Here is a 19,832-nt window from a genome sequence, read left to right on the forward strand (position 1 = left end):
CTTATCCCCTATCTCTAAGTATATGTAGGATTCTTTGTTCACCAACTCTACGTATAGTATAGAACCGTATGTTAGAAAGTAGAATGTCCTTACTTTTTAGTTCAAGGTATAACATGGAATATGTCTAAGTAGATAAGGTTATCTATCTTGTGTTTGGATTGCATGATAGGCAACGACTTATTTTCGCTAAAGAAAGTATGAACATGATGAACAATCGATTGTTACTCCATTAAACATATGTTGTATAGAACTTTCCACAAAGGAAGTAAGTACGGATTTTAAAAGATTGGAATATTATCGCTTGACCGGAAGTATTCGGATTTTGATCTTTAAAAGGGTTATGAGCATGCTTACATGAATTGCTTGTATTACTTGTGGATGATCATAAAATTGGATGATCTTGCTAGTTAGTTTCAAGATTACAATGAATGATTTATGGTTCTGAAAAGTCCTACCGCAGAGTCTATGCATGAAAACGAGACATGGAAATCAAAAAAGTAGAAACATGACACCTAGGGTGTGTTAATGGTGAAGTATGTTTGAAACCGCAATGTGGCCGGACTTAGTAGCCCATTGTGTGTGTGGAAACCGTGATGTGGCCGGACTTGGTAGCCCGTCGTGTGGATTGCGAAAACCGCAATGTGGCCGGACTTGGTAGCCCGTTGTGAGGATGAAAACTCACAATGTGGCCGGACTTGGTAGCCCATTGCGTGGATTGTAAAAACCATAATGTGGCCGGACTTGGTAGCCCATTGTGAAAATTGCCAATGGGGCCGGACGTGGTAGTCTCATTGGTAATATGGCTTGGTTATCCGTGGAGAGGAGCCAATGCAAAGTTTTGTGTACCAATGGGAACCCGATGCGGCGGAACCATTGTAAGGATACTCGGGAGGCCGGAATGGCAGAACCGAGGTTGGGTGTGTAAAAACGATTTTGTAAATGATGATATGGTATATGAGAAATGGAAAATGGTGACACGGTCTACGACGAGTCGCGTAGGAGAAACTCAGAGAATCTTGAACACCAACGCTAGTTAAATATTGATTGTAAATATGTCATTGTTAACCGTTTTGTTATGTATGCGTGATCTATGTGAAAATCGTCAGTTTTATGACCTATTATTTGTAAGTCAAGGGTTAGTGGGTAAGGATTATCCTATTGAGCGTTGTAGCTCATGGTGTTACCTTTGGTGACCCTGACATATTATATCGGTGGCGACGCTGGTATAATGTGTCAGACTTTGTAGATGAACAGGGTGAGTTGTACACCTTTGAGGCTTTTGGAGCCGAAGAGCTGGCTAAGATGGAAGAACAGGCGGGGCTGTAGTTAGGAACCTTAGTTTCCCTTCCCTTGTGTAATGAAAGTACTCTTACGGAGGTTGTGATGTAATAAAGAGCTAAACTCTACTTTGAAATTGCAATAAAATTGTCTATTTAATGTACCCGAAATTGGAGGCGTTACATTAGACTAATTAAACTTAAATTTTATCTTAAAAACAGAAAAACAATGGTCATGCGAAATTATATTTGAAGTATGAAGGACAAATTAACGAGACGACACCAAAAGAAAAAGAAAAATTAAAGATACACGTATATACATATTTATAGATATGATCTAATGTGTGTATCTTAAAACTTGTACTGCCAAACACTTTAAGCCGCACTGAAGTGAATACCTCAACAATCGAGGAGTTGAGTTTTGTTCACCCTTCACTTAAGTTGGTGAACATTACTTTCTTTCCTATATGTTGAAATGGCGTGAATCTCATCACAAAGTATGTGAATCCCACTACAAAGTGATGTCATACTTATCAAAAAGTATATTGCACGGATGAGACCTACACCATTTCAACCAATAAAAGGGAAGGTAATGTTCACCCTCTTTTAAGAAAGGTGAATAAAATTGCACTCACAATCGCGCTATTAGTGCTGCAACCCAATGTCGCTGACTACTAGATGAATAGAGCTTTAGTAGGTACATACTTGAATTTTCTGGCTCAATTTCAAGTTTTAAGAGTCAGCTTGGTGTTGAAAGTTGTGTTATAACTTTAATAATTTAACTAAAAGTTATATAGATACAAACGTGGTTCATGTACACATGGAGTACTGGTACGGGAATGTTACTCATGAAATTGTTAAGTTAAAGATACGTACATTCATGTACGTGAATGGAATTCATGTATGAGTGTTGTTCATGTATGAAGTCCAAGGGTCATTCATGAATGTATTAGTTATTTAGGTTTGCGTACTTGATTAGATGCATGTTGGTAGAGTCCTATAAATTCTAAAAGTGTTTGGGCTAGTTTGTGTTATAGAGTTCTATAAAAGGCAAAATCCACTTTGACCTCCTGTAATTATTGCCATGTGCGGATACCTCTCTCATGGTTCAAAACTGAGCACATAATCTTCATGTGGTTTTGAAAATGTGCGAATAGACCCCCTGCCGTCATGTTTTCCATCCATATTAACGGACACAACATTAAAAGACCGATATACTCTCATCATGCTCCTTGATTCTTCTTCTTTTTTAAATCTAACCATACGATCCCCTATACCAAAAATTAAATCTAAACTATTGATATTGTAAATTTTTACTACATCTATGTCAAAATTCAAGTCAATTAAAAAATGAAAAGATCATGGTCGAATTGATTTTATTATGAAATTAAAATTTCAAATTTGAATTTACTAAAAATTATATCACTGGGTTATTGATGCCTGATCGAGATGATTTTTTATAGAGATAATTTATTCTTTATTTAATACATTATGAACGACTCAGATTACATTCTAAAGGCGTGTGAAATACACCTCCGTTAATATGGATGGAAAACATGGCGGCAAGGGGTCTGTCCGCACATTTTCAAAACCACAGGTAGGTTATGTGCTCAGTGTTGAACCATGAGGGGGGTATTCACATATGGTGATAACTACAGGGAATGAAAGTGGACTTTGTCATTCTATAAATTGTTTTGGTGTTCTCTCTTATACGAGTGTTGCTTCTGCATTATTCTTTTTGTTCTAAAATTTACATTCATCCACCCTAATGTCTAAAGATAAACTAAAATTTACATTCATCCACCCCAATGTCTAAAGATAAACTATTAGACGTCAGTAACACTCAAACTTGGAGCTAGACAGAACATAAACTTGATTCAGATTCTAATGTACCAAAAAATTGAGAAGATTATTAACATTTTCAACATAGAACATAAACGAATCCTAGAATACATGTTTATTACTTTATTATTTGTGAAATTTTGTTCAAATTACTCAACATCATCCATAACCTTCAGAAGAGAAATAGGAACATTGCAGATTGGGCGGATTGGGCGAAATCGAACCAAACAGTTCTGATCCAGATCCATCAGAATTAATATTTTTAGATCCGTATCCGTCATAGCATGCCTCAATTTGGTGAGGATTGGGCAGTTCTGTTCATCCGTTGAACAGCCTTACAAGATTCATATTCGTCAGACACTTTTTTTTACTTAACAGGACTTGTTATGCTTTTTTATTTTTTTGTTTAAAAGGAAAAACAAGAAGAAAAAGGAATTCATATGTTGAAAATGTTGTTTAGTTACCAACTTAAGAAAATAATTTCTCCCTTCTAAAAATTCAAGATCCAAACACGCAGAAAGATCGAAAGTGTGCTTGCCTTCCCAATTCGTTTTTTTCTACGAGAATTTCGTTTAGGATAGAGAAAAAGTACACATATATAAATGTACGTTGGTTGTAAGAAGGGACAATTACAACCAAAACGAAAAAGGCAACAAACAAAGTCTACCCAACAGGATTTTCCTAAACAACTTCTAATCACAACACTTTACTGCACTCAGCATCGCCAACCCCAACACCTTTGAAGACCGTTGCAGCTATTCTCAATTGCATGCAATCAATTACTCCTACAAATATTCTCCGATGCATAATTTTGGAATGCTTGTGCAGTTTTAAACATCGTCAAGGTCTATGTGCCTTGATTTTCACCTCCGAGTCCTCAGTTAGATGACCTGGCCACAGGACGACCACCGTCCTTAGAATCGTCATCCCTTAAAGTTAAAACCATGATCCACGTTTACCTTTGAACCCTATGACACAAGACGGACTTCTTTACCGGTCGGGGACTGCACAAAACATCGGACTACAAGGCAGAGAGAGACCAGAGATTCTAAAGTAGCTGACAAGTGAACCTCACAAACAGGCAGGTTTGCTTTCAAGGATTGAGTTCAAGCGATATATCCTGCAAATAACAATTCTCATAGGACCCTCGAAAAGCTCGTTTCAGCATTGAACCTAAACTCCGATGCTAGATCGATAGAAAAACAGGAAGGACTCACCAGTTTTGAAAGATGTTTGCAGATCTCTATCAACGAGGAGGAAATCCCGTTCCAAAATAACACAGCTTTTTCCCTTTCATTTATACACAATACAATGCGAAATGCTTTACACTATATGCTTATCCAGCAGAATAGAAAAATGCACTCAGAAGCAACCAACTTCATCGTGCATGTCATGAAATTTTGCTTACAAATCAAATATTTCATTTCTTTATTTCTCGAAAGGAATATTTTTCATTAATAAATTTCAATATGTAGTGCGACAACAAAAATGTACCTTCATTTCATGAAATTAGACATACTAAAAATACATATTGGCCCCCAAAAAGGAGGACAACGAGAATAGAAAATAAAAGGCAAAAAAGCATAAGAAAAAGGAAAAATGAACATCCATGTGTCTAACAACAGCAAACCAGCTGCAAAAGCCAACTCTAAAGCTATCACTACAAACTATCTTGTTATACTTCCAGTCCCAATGACCTTAATTTCCTTCTGCAACCCTAGGCCACAGAGTAGAAAGCAATGCCGTGGTGGTCAAGATCGACACTCAACAAGAGAAAGTCAATTTCTAGGCAGAGTTGGCACCTTTACGAGAGAAATCTCCTTTCTCTAGTAGCAAGAAAATAATGGGAAAAGATAGCAGAGGACAGCGCTATATGCAGGAACCAGTGGAATACCACCACAAGGCCCTTCTGATTGGTATAATAAAAATCAGCAAAACCAATAGGTATTATCAAGCAAAGAATGGGGTTGTTATAGCAGAGGATTCGATTTATAGTAAGAGAAACCCAATGAAGAGTGTTATATGCACGAGGTGGGAAATGAAGGTAAATATCAACTTGAAGAGTGTATTTGTTGATGAACTGCTCATACTCAGGAGTCCAGCATCCAGGAATCCATCCTTGCGAGGAGTTACGGAGACATTTACCGATAATGAACCTGAGTAAGATAAACTCAAACAAATGGAGCTGCAGATATAGAGTTACCCTGAGAGAGAGAGAGAGAGATTTTTGATGAACTTACAATCATAACTAGCCCATCCAAGCCGTTGACGATCCAAGTCATATACAAAGATCTTATCTTTAAGAACAAGATCTGCAAAAAGACGCAGACGAGTCGGTTAATCTGAATGCAGAAGGTGACCGTGAGATATGAGGTGTGAGCCAGTGAGATCCTAGGAATGCTCTAACAATTTACAAGTTCCGAGGCGAAATAAAGACAACCGTGTAAATGTTTATGGACTTTGGGACAAAAAGGTCAGACATTATTGGTCTATTATGCTTCTCATAGCCGAATTGAAAAGAACCACAAAAAAAGAATAAAATAAATACTTTGGACAAAGACAAGCCTCAAGTTCAAACACACACCAAAAAATGAAAAGAAAAGAAAAGAAAACGATCTAATACAAACACACATGCCAGTGAGTTTCAGACCTTCATTAAACCAATGAATTTAAAACCTTGGATGAAAACTCAAACTTGGAGCCGGAATTTTCTAACTCAAGGCATGTTTTAGAGTCAAGGGTCTAATCAAGTTGCAAGACATGAATCTCACAAGAGCCCCCACCTACACATATGAGACAATAATAGGTCTCAAACCTCTTACATTGGAGTCCGATTTTGTTTACCCTCACCCAATGAAGGTGAACATTACCCTCACTTTTATTGGCTCCTTCTAACCCTGTAGATCCCATGTCGAAGATATAAATAATAAAGTTGTCCCTCTCTCTAATAGCTTAAGCTTTTAGATGAGTTGGTGACTAACAATTTAATATGGTATCAAAGCAGGCAATAGATCCTGTATTTGAACCTCACCGCCTACCTAATGTTAAAATATTTACACATGCTTAGCCCGCTTATAGAAGAGAGACTGGCTACACGTGAGGTGGCGTGTTGAAGGTATAAATAATAAAGTTGTCCCTCTCTCTAATAGCTTAAGCTTTTAGATGAGTTGGTGACTAACAATCTAATATCCCACCAATTTTAACCATAGTTATCATTAAATACCACAAACTATGGAAATGATATAGATCTAGTGATTTTAGAAATATATCCCCTACAAGTTGTAAAAAATGCACGGGCTCAACCCTCGGAGATCCAAATGGATTTTCCTTGCCCCTTGAATTTTCTCCGATGAATAAGCTTTAGCTTGTTTTTTTTTGGGTATTTTCATGGCAATATAAGCATTAGTTTTTTTCCTGCCGTATCCTGAAACATGTTTAGCCATGGTGTATCCTGAAACTAACATGTTTAGTCATTGTGATAATGAAATATGTACACCATGCCTCTTCTGATTAATTTATGAACACCACAAAAAAATATACAAAAACTCATTCAAGTATAAAAATATAGTTGAACATTGCTCGTTTAATCATCGGAGCAAAAGCAGCATCCAGATTGGATGTTCCGAGGAGTAAAACATATACATTGCTCCTTCAATCATCGGAGCAAAAGCGGCAAGAGAAATATGTTTGGATTTTCTAACGAGTGAGTCCATGCGTTTTTGACGCGTTGCACAGGATCATTTCCAAATAAATGGATCCTGTATCATTTCCATATTTTTTTATGTTTAATGCTAACTATGGTTAGAGCAAGTGGGACCTCCAAGGTTAGAAGGAACCAATAAAAGTGAGGGTAATGTTCACCCTCATTTGATGAGGGTGAACAAATCGGAGTCCTTACATTGGCCCTTCAGAGCATCTCCCTGAAAATTAAAGATTCACATGCCTCGGTGTCAATAATAAACCTCTAAGCTATAATGCATCGGACATTTTTAGCATCAGGAACTGCTGTGATTTGGCCTTTTTTGGGCCATCAAACTTTCATTTCATAGTTCCTATATATCCACATCAAGTACGTAGTGAAATAAACTTCCAAACATCAGCCACAAGGAAAATACTAGTAGGAAGGGAAATTTGTGAACCAAAAAAAAAAAAGAACCTGAAAAAACTAACTCAAAATGCTTTACTCCTTCAACTTATCGATGACTTCTCTTCTACGGTAATACTTATAATCATTTGAATTTCCATTTCTACTCACAAGTCATAGCTTCTTTCCATGGCAAAGAACTTCAAAACCCACACTGACCCACACACACACCCCAAACACAGTAGAATAGGCACCCGAATGAAGAATTTCTGCAGAAGAAGTTTTTGGTACCAAAAGTACTTATACTTCAAGACTATTCGATCTTGCTCCACATTGGTTCATTCTCACCTCCAAAACTAATGTAAGAGTCTCGGCAGCCTCCTCACGCGTTGCCAACTAATTTTGAGCTAGATGCTTTAAAATGGTATGGAGCAAGGCTTTCGGAGGCTTTCAAACAAGACTCTTGACTAGTTTCCCCATTATTTGTGCCTCATGTACTCCTGAATACATTGACCCTTATGTAATGGATCCTTTCATTACCTCTCCACATGTGAGTCAGGGGTCACACGTGTCTTGGGAGTGTTAGAGCATCTCTCACACCAGTGGATTAGCAACTTCAAAACCAGTATGTGTCTGAGCGGTTTCACCGCTCATTGCCAATTTGTTTTCAGTTGCAAGCTTTAATGAAGACTGAAGCCAAAATAACAAAAAAACGCCATATTGAACAAGTTGACTAGAAAAACTGCAACAGAAATCTCCAAAATGTGTGCACTCTCTTGACAACCAATGTATACCCAAATCACCAATGTAGACTTCCAACGTGGGACTGAGTGTTATAAATTCCTTACCTTCATAATGTTGTGTTCCCCTCATGAGGGGTTGAGTACTACAGTCACTTGCACAAAGAAGCCATTTCCAATTGACCAGTCATCACAGTCTCGTCGCAACAGCCGGACCTTTTTCCTTGTGGCCGAAAGTGGTCCAAGCTCAACGATCAGGTACACAGGTCGCTCTAATACCATTTCTAGCACTCCAGTAGGCCACTCTCACATTTCTTTCATTAGAAAACTCTAGTTCATGATCCGTGGAAGGCTTTGATCTTCTCTTCCCGATTCCTATACCATACGCATCTATCCTCATCTAGAGCAATGCTGTGTCCACCTTCTTGAACTAAAGGACATATGCCAGTTTAAAGTCTATGGAGCCGACGTTGAAGTATCACGAAAAAGTAAAAGACAGGGCACCAACCCCTGCCTTCGTTGGCTTTAAGTGCAGTGAAGAAGGCATCCATTGTTGGAACACGGCCATAGAGCCTTTCGGGTGAGAGATCTTCACTGCACTTAGAGCCAACGAAGGCAAGGGTTGGTGGCCCTGTCTTCAAGCCCAGTCATGAGATACCTATTAACTTATTAGAGCCTAACAACATGGCTCAAAGTGCTTAAGCCAAAGTTACTAAAGATTGCTTAGATTGTTCGTTCTGTACCCAACTCAAAATCACCTATTTAGACTTCTGATGTGGAATGTGATATTGCAATTAGGATTGTAGTTCGTTGCCACCTCATCAAGCATTGTCTACTTCCACTTAAATTATGTTGCGATAGATTTCTCGTCTGCTTTCTTCCCTTTTTTCTGTGCAGTGTGCTTAGTAGTCCTCAATTAAAAATCTACCTATAATCATGTTTTGAGATGACCTAGCATATTGAATCAACCAAATGGAATAATAATTCTTTTGAGTTCATTTGAAATTTTTGTGCCCAGCGGTTATACTCGAATTTTCCTACTTCCAAAAAACAAATTGATCATAAGCATTCAAATGTCTCAATAATGTGTGGCTTTTTGGTCTACGTTCCACGGATGACATAGAAGTTGATTCTTATTAGATATGCCAAAATTTGCTTTTCCTTCCAACTTTCCTGGACATGTGCATTGGTAAAGCTTAGATGTAATTAAGGAAGGACAAAGGTGATTGAATTATTAAAATTATCCACTCAGCAGTATTCTGCTAAAACTGAATAAAACTGTTACGGGGTCGGGTGTTTTGGCTGAATAATTGAGCCATATATTTTTTTTTTTGTCCTTATTCAAAAAAAATTCGAATTTGTTAGTTTTACGTTGATTTTATGTGGATAATTGGTTCGTCTGGGTGAGAGAAATCTAAAAGCAGAAAATTATTATCAAATTTTTAAAAAGTTCACTAAAGTCAAAAATAATGCAAAACAGGCAGACTTTTTGAATTAGTTTTGATTTTATTAAAAAAAACTTTAAGTTTGGTTCACAATTCTGTACTTTTAAGATTCCTCTCGTCCATACAAATCAACAATCCATAAAAAAATTGACGCAAAACTAATGAATGTTGAAAAGCCAAAGCTGCTCTTGTAAAAGGAGCAATAAGGACAGAAAAAAAAACTAGCTCGATTATTTAGCCGAAACACCCCTTAGTCAACTTGGTACTGACTAGATTCACGAGTACTATCCTATGTTTGTACATAAAAATGTTGGCTAACTAAAATTCCCTTGACTCCTGCAGACTACTTCTGAACTAAACGAGAGCAAGGCTTTCTGCTCGAGAGAGCAGACTGACTACTAGGAGGGGGATGCTTTAGCAATTTTGTCAAATGAAATAATACCTATAGTCCTGAAACTAACCTCCTAAAATAGTTACTGCTTGATTCTGAGATTTCTGAAACCCCATGCACCACAATGCAGCACCATCCTGTCACAACATATTGTTGAATGGAGATCAAAATCAAGCTTGACACATTTTGCAGTGAAATGGAAAGAGCAAAAATAATTACAGTGACAAGGCAAGTGTGAGAACTCACAAGAAAACCGTAATGCACAAGGTAGTCTTCTGGTCTTAAACCCATGGATGCACCACCAGCAAAGTTTAAAGCCACTGGAGGAAATATCTCATTGACACTGTAACTAAACAAAAAAGGATCTTATTCATCAGATGTCTAATCAATGTTTTGTTTTTGCTATTCTTAAAAATTAGATATGTATGAACCTGGCAGGTACTAGATAGCACTGGTGTCCGTTTGAAATAATGGGTGTTGCAGATTGTGAAACAGAAGCAGTTATCTGCACAGCCAACAAGAAAATGAGCTTTAAGCCGAACTGCTAGCTAACTCCACAACAGTTCTTCCAAAGTAAAGCTTGCATGGAGCTTCCAAACCATCTGGTGGCAAATAGTAATTTTTTTTAAAGAAAAAAAATAGTAATTTCATGGGAAATTTTTATAAATGGTCCCTCTAGTTTGCATGAATTTTCATTTTCGTCCCTCTAGTATCAATTGTGTTACTTTTAGTCCTATAATTTGCATTCTGTCTCAATTTCGTCCCTCTCGCTTACGGCGTTAATGAAACAAACGGAATTGGAGAACAAAATTGTCATTTCTCCTCACAGAGGGACTAAATTGAGATTTCATGCAAACTAGAGGGACTATTTCTATAATTTTGTTTTTTACTTTTGTTTTTGTAAATAAATTTAAAATACATCATATATAATATATTTCTCATCTCATTTTATATTGAATAATAAAAAATATGTTGAAATTTTGTAAAGTTTTTATTATATACATCACAAAAAATATGAGAAAATTCGAAAAACAACCCTTATGTTAATTGTCTTGGTCTTGTATTTTTTTTTTCAATTGAATTTTCATTATCGTTATTTTTTTTGTCACATGATTAAAAAGAAAAAGTTGTTCAGTAGTATTTAGAAATCTTGTAATTGTGTTTAATTAAGCAATGAAACACTATTAAATATTAAGAGATCAAATACATTAAAATATGGGTATAAGTGTATTTATTTTGGGACTTACTCATAAGATCACTCATATAACAAATAAACACGGATTTTAAACATTTTTTTTATTGGGTGAAAAAATAAGAAGATTATAAGAACATGATACAAAGACATAAGCTAAGGGGTTGATTTGTGCATTTTCTAATATTTTTGTAATGTGTAATGAAATATAAATTTTTCAATATAGTTTGATTACCCAATAAAAAATAATTCAGTTGTCAAATACATTACTTATGGTCTTTTTTATTTTATTTGCAAAAAACGAAAGTAAAATGTAAAATTTTAAAAATAATCCCTCTGGTTTGCATAAAATTTCAATTTGGTCCCTCTGTGAGAGAAAATGACAATTTTGCCCTTCAATTCCGTTTGTTTCATGGACGGCGTTAGGGAGAAGGACGAAATTGAGATGGAATGAAAACTATAGGGTTCAAATTGATACAATTAATAGTAGAGGGACGAAAATGAGAACTCGTGCAAACTAGAGGGACCATTTTTAAAAATTTCCCTAATTTCATTCACTAGTTTGTCCCCCTGAGGATAAGTGCATTTTCACCTAATGCTTGTTAAAAAGCACATGAACAAACAAAGGATGACATTTAGGCTTTGGATGGATTTTAAATAGTCCTCTAGCTGTAAATTTACAGAAGTAACAAAAATATAATCTTTCGTATACTCAGGTAGAGAACAACTAGAACAGGAAATTATAAGTGCCACAGGAACTAACTAAACATTGCCCATATGTAGGCTGTTCCCCATTCGAAGAGTCCTCATTGTGAACCAATGGAAGAGGTTAATGAGGATGGAGACACATTCAAAATGACCCGTTTAGAAAGAGCAAGCACATACACATGCAATCAACAATCACGTCTCCTTTTGATGACGAAATCCCATGGTAACGTAGGAATCAAGCTTTCTAATTGAAATGTGAAAGACTGGTCTTTAGGCTCCCCATTGGAAAGAGAGAAAACTGTTGGAGAGGAAAGCACTAGAAAGTAAGGGACTGAAAGAACAAAAAAAGAGGCAACTTTTCGACAAGCATTTTTGCTTGGCAAGAATGTTAGTAGGGAATATTTTAAGAAAGTCATTTATTGGTTGAAATATCATGGCAAAACAAGATCTTTTAATTTGCGTAGTTTAACCTTCTCCATGGTACCAAAATAAACAAAGGGAGACTGGATGATGTCAGAATTAAAATAGGAAATTTCCGCCGGAAATTCATTTTTGTGTTTTTCGCAGGAAATAACATGTCATGTTCTCTAGAAGACAATGGCCTACGTGGTTCCAATTTTTTCGGAAACATCCAGGAAAAATAGAACTTTAGAAGAAAAAACAAAGGAAAAGACACTTACAGCCATCACGAAAGGATCATAAGCTTCTTCCACCAGGTATGCTAAAGTTGTTCCGGAATCAACAATGGTTCCTCGGTTGTTTGACGTGGCAAACACTGCTGGATCAACAGGCAACAATTGCCCATTGACAGCAATGCTCCGGAGGTACAAATTATAATGAGGCCTGAACATTTTGAGAGATCAAAAAGAACATCAAAACAGACTGCAAACTAAGTTTAGACATTCTCCAAATTTCCATGTCTTTATTTGCATAAGACAATAACAAGAGTAAGTTGGAAAAAACCCCTTAGATATTAGTGTTATTCATAGTTGTTAAAATCGTACAGTTCTTGACTTGAATCTTAAGCTTTGATCTGATTCAAACCAATCTGATACCATTGGATGAATCAAAGACGATCTGCAAGTCTGAATCAGTAGGTGAATCCCTGAATCAATCAAGTAGTTTAGTTCACCATATTCTTCCGAATGCTTCGTTCCTACTTTAGCATTACCCCTGGTAATATCCTTCATTCCCTCCAACTCTATCAACTAAAGCTGGTTTGTAATGTCAGAATTTAGGTTTTTTTATAGCAATATATGTCAATGGCTCTTATTTTGTTTGCCTGATTTTTTAATGGAATATATCCCAATATTTGGCGTAACTGAACATTGTATGCACCCAGAGTCAACATGCATCAGGCAATAACCATAGTACCATACGTGGAGTGCAGCCACAGGATAGAAGCTTAAAAACCAATACCACCTCTTCCTAAGACATGGCTACTGCCAAATGTTACGTCCCTAGGGTAATTTCGAAAGTATGCTTAATGGAAATAAATAATAGAACATCAGCCAAATATTGTATAGCCTACAATATGCTAATATAACACTGGAGTTTTTCCAGACTTAAATAAAACCAGCTATCGCATGCTTAGGGAATCACTATTTAGATACCGATTCTTATGGCTGGGATATCGAAGAAGGCTACATTAAAAAGTTGAGAACCAACATAAAATCTGGTAAAGAGAACTAAGAATACATACTGTGATGGGACAAGGGGACTGTAGACAATGCTTGGATCCAGAATCTCACCAAGAACTAGTATTCCGCCACCATTGCCTTCCCCTTTCAAGCAATGGGAGAACACCCTGGGAGTAATCCCTCGTGAGGACAACTGCGATATGACAGACATATCCTGTTGACCAAACCCAAATATTCCATCAATTGCTCTATCAGTCTTGATCAAGTCCCCAGACTGATAGGTGCTACACCTGGTTACAATTCGAAGAGCCAAATGTTCAAGTCCCAACCAACTTGAATCAGAGATGAAGATTGACAGCTGATTAAAACAACCACAATATAACAAGGAGAAGTATGTAAGAATTAAGTCCACAAACATTTAGGTTGAAAAACTTGGTTCTCCCTTGAACCCTCCTCCAGCCAACCTCCATCATCCTTTTTCACAGTTACCATTGCCAATCCTAATCTTCATCAAGTTACATAATTACCCGACTGACACTTCGTCAAAAAACATAAGTTAGTGGATGCATCCAATTAGAAGATTGATGAACACTGTTGTGATTGCTTACAATTTTCCCAACAATTAAGAAAATGCTCTTTTTTATACGAGGCTACGTCTTTCATTCTTCTGGCCAGTGTAGTCTCTCCATCTAGTGGTCAGTTTCAACTGCACATTGTTACGCACCATGTTTAGAAGTCTTATCACTTACCCAAAAACAACTTCAGCGGAAGAGTTAGCGACCAAAGAAGCCTCCATAATTGTGTCAAAATAAAACAAATCAGCTACATAAAATCCAGATGTTCCGCTTAAATCTCCATACTGAAACGAATAACTACACTGATGACGTGGTTCAGAGCAGCCAGCTGCAGCAGTTTGAACTATAGAAGAACATATTGGGTCTGAACAAGAAACCAGAGAACCAGTAGTTGAGCTGGCAGCGTCAAAGAAACTGAGCTCGATCTGCATAAACGTAGCAGAATGAATAAATGGGCACGCTTTAGATTACCTGATCATTCTATTAACATCACTAGCAAAAACAAATACTTACACCAAGTCCACTTGATTGGGGGCAGTTGTTGCACGAACTGCAAGTAACCCACAAGACATCACTTCCAGTATCAATCTGCACCATGAATTCCTTCGGCGGGGAGCCCAATTTAACTTTTGTATAATAAAGCCTGTAGTGAAATTCAACAAAACAAAGAATATATTCCACTCCATAAGTTATTGAAGATACTACAAGATAGCCATAGATCCACTAAGCTAAAGTTATAATAGAGAAAAAAGTAATAAAATTCAAAAACTCTTTACAAGGTAAATAAACAAGAAACAAGAGTTGAAGAACATAGCCAACCAACTCAATGCCGCGACAATTTAAATGATACCATTCAGATTTTTTCACAAAGAATGTTTTGAATGATGAGCAGGATAAGCTTGAACTTTCCAGGTTTTCTGGGTTTCAACCAAGGTTGTTAATCGTAAATTGCATCAAGAATTGGATTGGCCGTTTTCAAACCGTGAATTGAATCATATTGTAATAAGTCGGTCAACAAATCTCAAAACTTATAAAATAGACATCCATGCATGCATAGTTAACTTATGCATATGAAAAGTTTATGCTCAAAAACAAAAAAAGAGGTTTTAGTTGAATGACTACCAATTTGATTAATAATAAGAAGCTTGTTTGTATCACTAAAGATATAGGTTTACGGCTCTGAGCCACGCTGTGATTTGTGATCCTACAAAACACAATCGACATTGCAATGATCCATTTATTCAGCAAACAAGAATTCAGTTGATAAAACTTATAAGACATCCATTCATATAAGGTTTTCTTAAACTCAACATAGACTCGTAACATCTTGTATAACTGTTGTTCAAGAAAAGTAGGAGATTTTTTCAACAAACATCAAGTCCATCTGATTGGGCTCATATCATACTAGACTAACCTTTTTCTTCTTTTTGATCAAGGACTAACTGATTTTATCAAAATAGCAATAAATAATTCATGAGTAACAATTATTCAAGCTGTAAGCATTTAGAAGATATATTTTCAAATGAGTGCGGAAAATTCTAAAAGAAAATGTTAAGAACTGGATCCTATAAATACTCTAATCACTGAACAATCAATGTTATTGGCATGGGTATTGCATATGTTCGAGCTAAACATTGTGAGTTTATATTACTTTACTAAAAACAAAAACAAAGAGAGAAAAAAGTTCTGGATTCATCAGATGTGAGAGTTTCAAGAATTGAATGAATCGTAAATTGTGAATCGAATCATGAATCGAACCGTGAATCATATGATTCATCGCGATTCCATCCCAATCTCGATTCACATAATGATTCATATTGTTTTTGCGTGAATCGTGAATTGCATGGTTCTGAGAACTATGGTTTCAACAGCTATCGACAATATTCAGTTGTGACTAAGTGTTAAAATACTAAGAAAAACCATCTAGTACCCTCTGACGATAGAGTGCTTCATCCTGCATTCACTTTATCTATTTCAACTGCTACATCAGAACGTGCATATTCAGCTTAAACTTGGCAAGACTAAACTATGAAATAAGATGCAATATGATTTTCCAGCTAATTTTCGATCACATACGTTGACAACTAAATTTTATCAAAGTTTTCATGTTCAATCTACCATAGACGCCCAAATTTAGTAAATTGAGGCATACTCCAGTAATCACTGTAGTTAATACAACAAGAGAATGTGCTCAATTCTAAAAACAGATTTATGTGATCTGTACTTTAGCAAGAGATATGTAAAGGAACATTTGAAGGTAACAGTATATGATTTTCGTGGTGATGGTAACTCATATAGTATTTTATAATTCTCCAAAATTCATATAGGAATCCTGCAGTGTCTCGCCCCGCAAAGTAAGAATCCTGGTTGCGCCCTACGTTACCTAGAACGTGGATCGTTCTGGCACGAGAAACGGGAACGTGGTGCGTCCCTTGCCCAAATTATGGTTCGATGAACATAGGCTTCTACAAATCGAAGTAGTAGACTAAACTAATTTCAAAAGATGAACATCCAATAATTAGAGTGTTATTGTCTCATTATTAATATAAAATACATTCTAGAAGCATTATGGACCATTTTCTTGTATAGTTTATCTTGCTAAAGCTCCAATTTCACTAGTTTCTAAAGGAAAAATCTTAGGAATGCTTCGGATGGCTAGGTTTCCCGTTTTCGCATGCAGGTGTACCACATTGCGGAACATATGTTTCATTCAAGAATGCAATTCCTTGAGGTACTAGTGCTTTCAAGTAACATAAGCTAATATGTATCCTACACAAGAAAACTAATGATCACAAGGACCCCACAGAATTTGTTCAAATATGGTAAACAAACATGATTAGACGAAAACTTAAGATCTACTTGATACCAAATTGTAACGATTGGTGCCAAGGTTGTGAATACCATATGGTACTGGTACGTACCCTTTTTTGATAAAACTGGTACCTCACCCCTTTAATTTCATTCTGGTTCAAATAACAGTCGGTATTGGCCATACTGGGAAATGGCTGCGGGTACCAGTCGGTACCGTCATACTATATATTTTAAATATTTCTGTTTTCCTTAGATAATTCGATAATTATCCTTTTTGCAGTAAAAAAAATTATAATTTCCTCAATATCATTATATATGATCTTCATAATCACTACTATTATTATTTTCCAATATGTATTTTCATGTTGGTTGAATCAGCTATGAAGCATCGACACTCCAAAAGGGCGTCATGTCCAACTCCAAAAGAGCGCCGTATCCATGTATTGGACACGGGGACACGTATTGGACATGCCACGTGGCGTGTCCAATAATTTTTATTATTTTTTTGATAGGGAACACAGCTAGAGGTCAAAATGTAATATTTTTAATTTTGGGGGTTAATATGAAATTATTCAAAATATTTGGGTTAAACTGTAATTATGCCTTTGAAAAATTTTATACAATTTGTGAGATTATTCATATATAATGGTTCATAAAAAAAATTATATATATATATATATGTATATTTTTTATACACGTGACATGTCCCCACCGTGTCCGTGTCCGTATCCCCATTTTTTTAGAATTGCCGTGTTCCGTGTCTGTGCTCCATAGGTTGAATGTTTTGAGCTTTTTAAGCATACATAAAAGTAGACATAAAACACAACATTTATAAAGCAAAAACCGAAACAGAACCCAAAATTAAACCGGTACTGATTTGTACCATACCAATAAGAAAAACAGTACAGTTACGCCGTGGCGGACGCAAGATTCCTAATGCGAGGGGGCCGAAGTACATGTATTCATGTAATTCCTGAAGTAACGGCAAAATTCTTATCTTTCTACATCAAAATAAAATACGACATTTATATTTGAAAGAAACATAAATTTGAAGAAAGGTTTATGAATGACGGAGGTTCTCTAATTGAACAAATTATGAGTCGCTAGTAATTACAGAGCATCAAATAGAAAGAGAAAGAGAGAGATTGTGGGTTTTGATGGGAGTAGTACCCGACTAGGAAGGGATCAGAGGTACCGAGGACAGAGAAATCCACAACGCCACCAACACCACCTTGCAATAGTCGACCATGCCTTGCTCTGTCCCGAGCTCTGAGAACCTCCAGCTCGACCGTCTCGTTCGCCGGAAAAGCCCTCTCCAGACTGAGAAAACCCGCCGGCAATCCGCCGCTGTACACCACCGCGGTGGCTAAGAAAGCCAACACCAGGAATTTCGCCAGCGTTCCGGCTCAACCCTTCCCTCTCCGTCCACAAAATTATTTACTCCTGTCTCACTCTCTCCCTCCCTCTATCCTTCTGTACATATATATTTACACTAAACACATACGGAGTATAATTGCATATCTCTAGTCTCTGTCTTGGTGTATGTCGGTGCGTAGTCAAAAGTAGAGGACCCTGCTTTTCTTTTCTGGACCGCTTTCTCGAGAGAGAGAGAGAGAAAGAGAGAGAGAAGATGACTGTACATGTACACGACAAAGAGGAAGCTTTGGTTTCTTTTGAAAAGACAAAAGAGGAAGCTGATTTAAAAAAGTTTTCATTGTTTAAATAAACAAGGAGAGGGCTTCCCAACAGTGGAGAAGCACACAGTGCAGTTGTCTACAGTTTCGGGCAGATGATGGGTACAATTGAATGATCGAATCTTTTACTTTGTAGAGTTTGTCGAGAAGATTGACCACGTCGAAAATCATACTCATCAAAGTCCAATGAATATATGATCTAAGTTAATTTATCTACGCAAAAGTTGATTTTATTCAATGTGCTGAGTTTACTTTTTTTTCCAAATAAAAATGTCCTCCGTTCAGATACTTATCGGACTCCGATCACAATGACGTTGTTTTTAGTCAATGTGTTTGATTAGCTCTACAAGAAAAACCATTTCTTCAGGTCATTGAATTGAACCCATCATCAATCAAAATATGAACTAAAGAAACAATTCAGAATATTTTAAAAAAGACATAGGTTTTCAAGAATTTATCTCTAAATTAAGACTTTGTTTGGAAATGAGAGGAAAAGAAAGGAAAACTAAAAAAATTTCCCTCCTATTGTTTGGTGGGAAGAGAAAAGGAAAAGAAAATAACAATTTTAAGTTTTATGAATAGTAAATTTTCCTTCCTATTTTCCTCCCATTTTATTTTCTTTTTCTTTCCTTTCCTTTCTTTAGGTTCAAAACAGAACCTTAACATAAATGATCATCATTAGAACCATCATACTTGCTAGTCATTATACATTGAACAAAAGTAAAAGACTTATAGTAAACTAACGAATAGTGAAAAGTCAAAGCAAATCCTGTAGCTACATGTGCGAAAAAACAAGTAAACGTAATGCCTCCGGCACAGTGTGTAGCCATCTTCTCAACCTTTGAGTGGCCATCTTCTTAAACAAGTTTAAAGGGTTGAAACCATTATCATTTACTAGTATTGTAAGGGGTGTTTTTGTGACAAGTCACTTAGTAGTATGTTATTGGTGCAACCAATAGGATAATTTAGAATTTGAAAAAACCTGTCAATTAGGGATCACTTAAATCTATTTACCTATCTAACTCGAGCAGTATAAATCTTTTTTTCCAATATATATATATAGCGGTTCCGGAAACACCCAAAAAAATACCTAAAAAAACACTTCATAGTTCCCGATCAAATTTTGATGATCCGAGCCGCTCAATGTGATTAGAACGTGATTTTAAGGATACCCGTGAGAAATCAGCAAAAAAAATGACCGGAAAGGGCTTGATCCGAACAGTTTCGAATAGTTTTTTATTGAACGGTTCAAATAAAAACTGCTCAAATCAAGCATTTCCCGATCATTTTTTTTGTTAATTTCTCGCAAGCACCTTTAAAATCACATTCAGCACACATTGAATGGTTCGGATCATAAAAATTTGATCGGAAACTATGAGTTTAAGATTTGGGGTGTTTTTTTTGGGTGTCCCTTGAACCGTCCCGTATATATA

General features: G+C 36.4%; 1 protein-coding gene across 2 annotated transcripts; it reads right to left on the reverse strand.

Moving 5' to 3' along the window:
- Positions 1 to 4,517: 4,517 nt before the first annotated feature.
- On the reverse strand, positions 4,518 to 18,337 carry LOC131324683 (aspartic proteinase 36-like). Of its 2 annotated transcripts, none has more exons than XM_058356756.1 (10): positions 17,876 to 18,337; positions 14,408 to 14,537; positions 14,069 to 14,319; positions 13,382 to 13,609; positions 12,360 to 12,522; positions 10,211 to 10,284; positions 10,026 to 10,122; positions 9,850 to 9,916; positions 5,360 to 5,431; positions 4,518 to 5,275 (listed from the first exon to the last, which is right to left on the reverse strand). In XM_058356756.1, exons 2-10 carry the CDS (start codon positions 14,489 to 14,491, stop codon positions 5,109 to 5,111), a joined length of 1,203 nt encoding a protein of 400 aa, XP_058212739.1. In that variant the 5' UTR covers positions 14,492 to 14,537; positions 17,876 to 18,337; the 3' UTR covers positions 4,518 to 5,108. The 2 variants fall into 2 exon arrangements, with proteins under 2 accessions (XP_058212739.1, XP_058212738.1); XM_058356755.1 differs by having other exon boundaries at positions 10,026 to 10,128; positions 17,876 to 18,335.
- Between the last annotated feature and the right edge of the window lie 1,495 nt (positions 18,338 to 19,832).

The sequence above is a fragment of the Rhododendron vialii genome, chromosome 4a (genome assembly GCF_030253575.1).
Source record: "Rhododendron vialii isolate Sample 1 chromosome 4a, ASM3025357v1".
Lineage (NCBI taxonomy): Eukaryota > Viridiplantae > Streptophyta > Magnoliopsida > Ericales > Ericaceae > Rhododendron > Rhododendron vialii.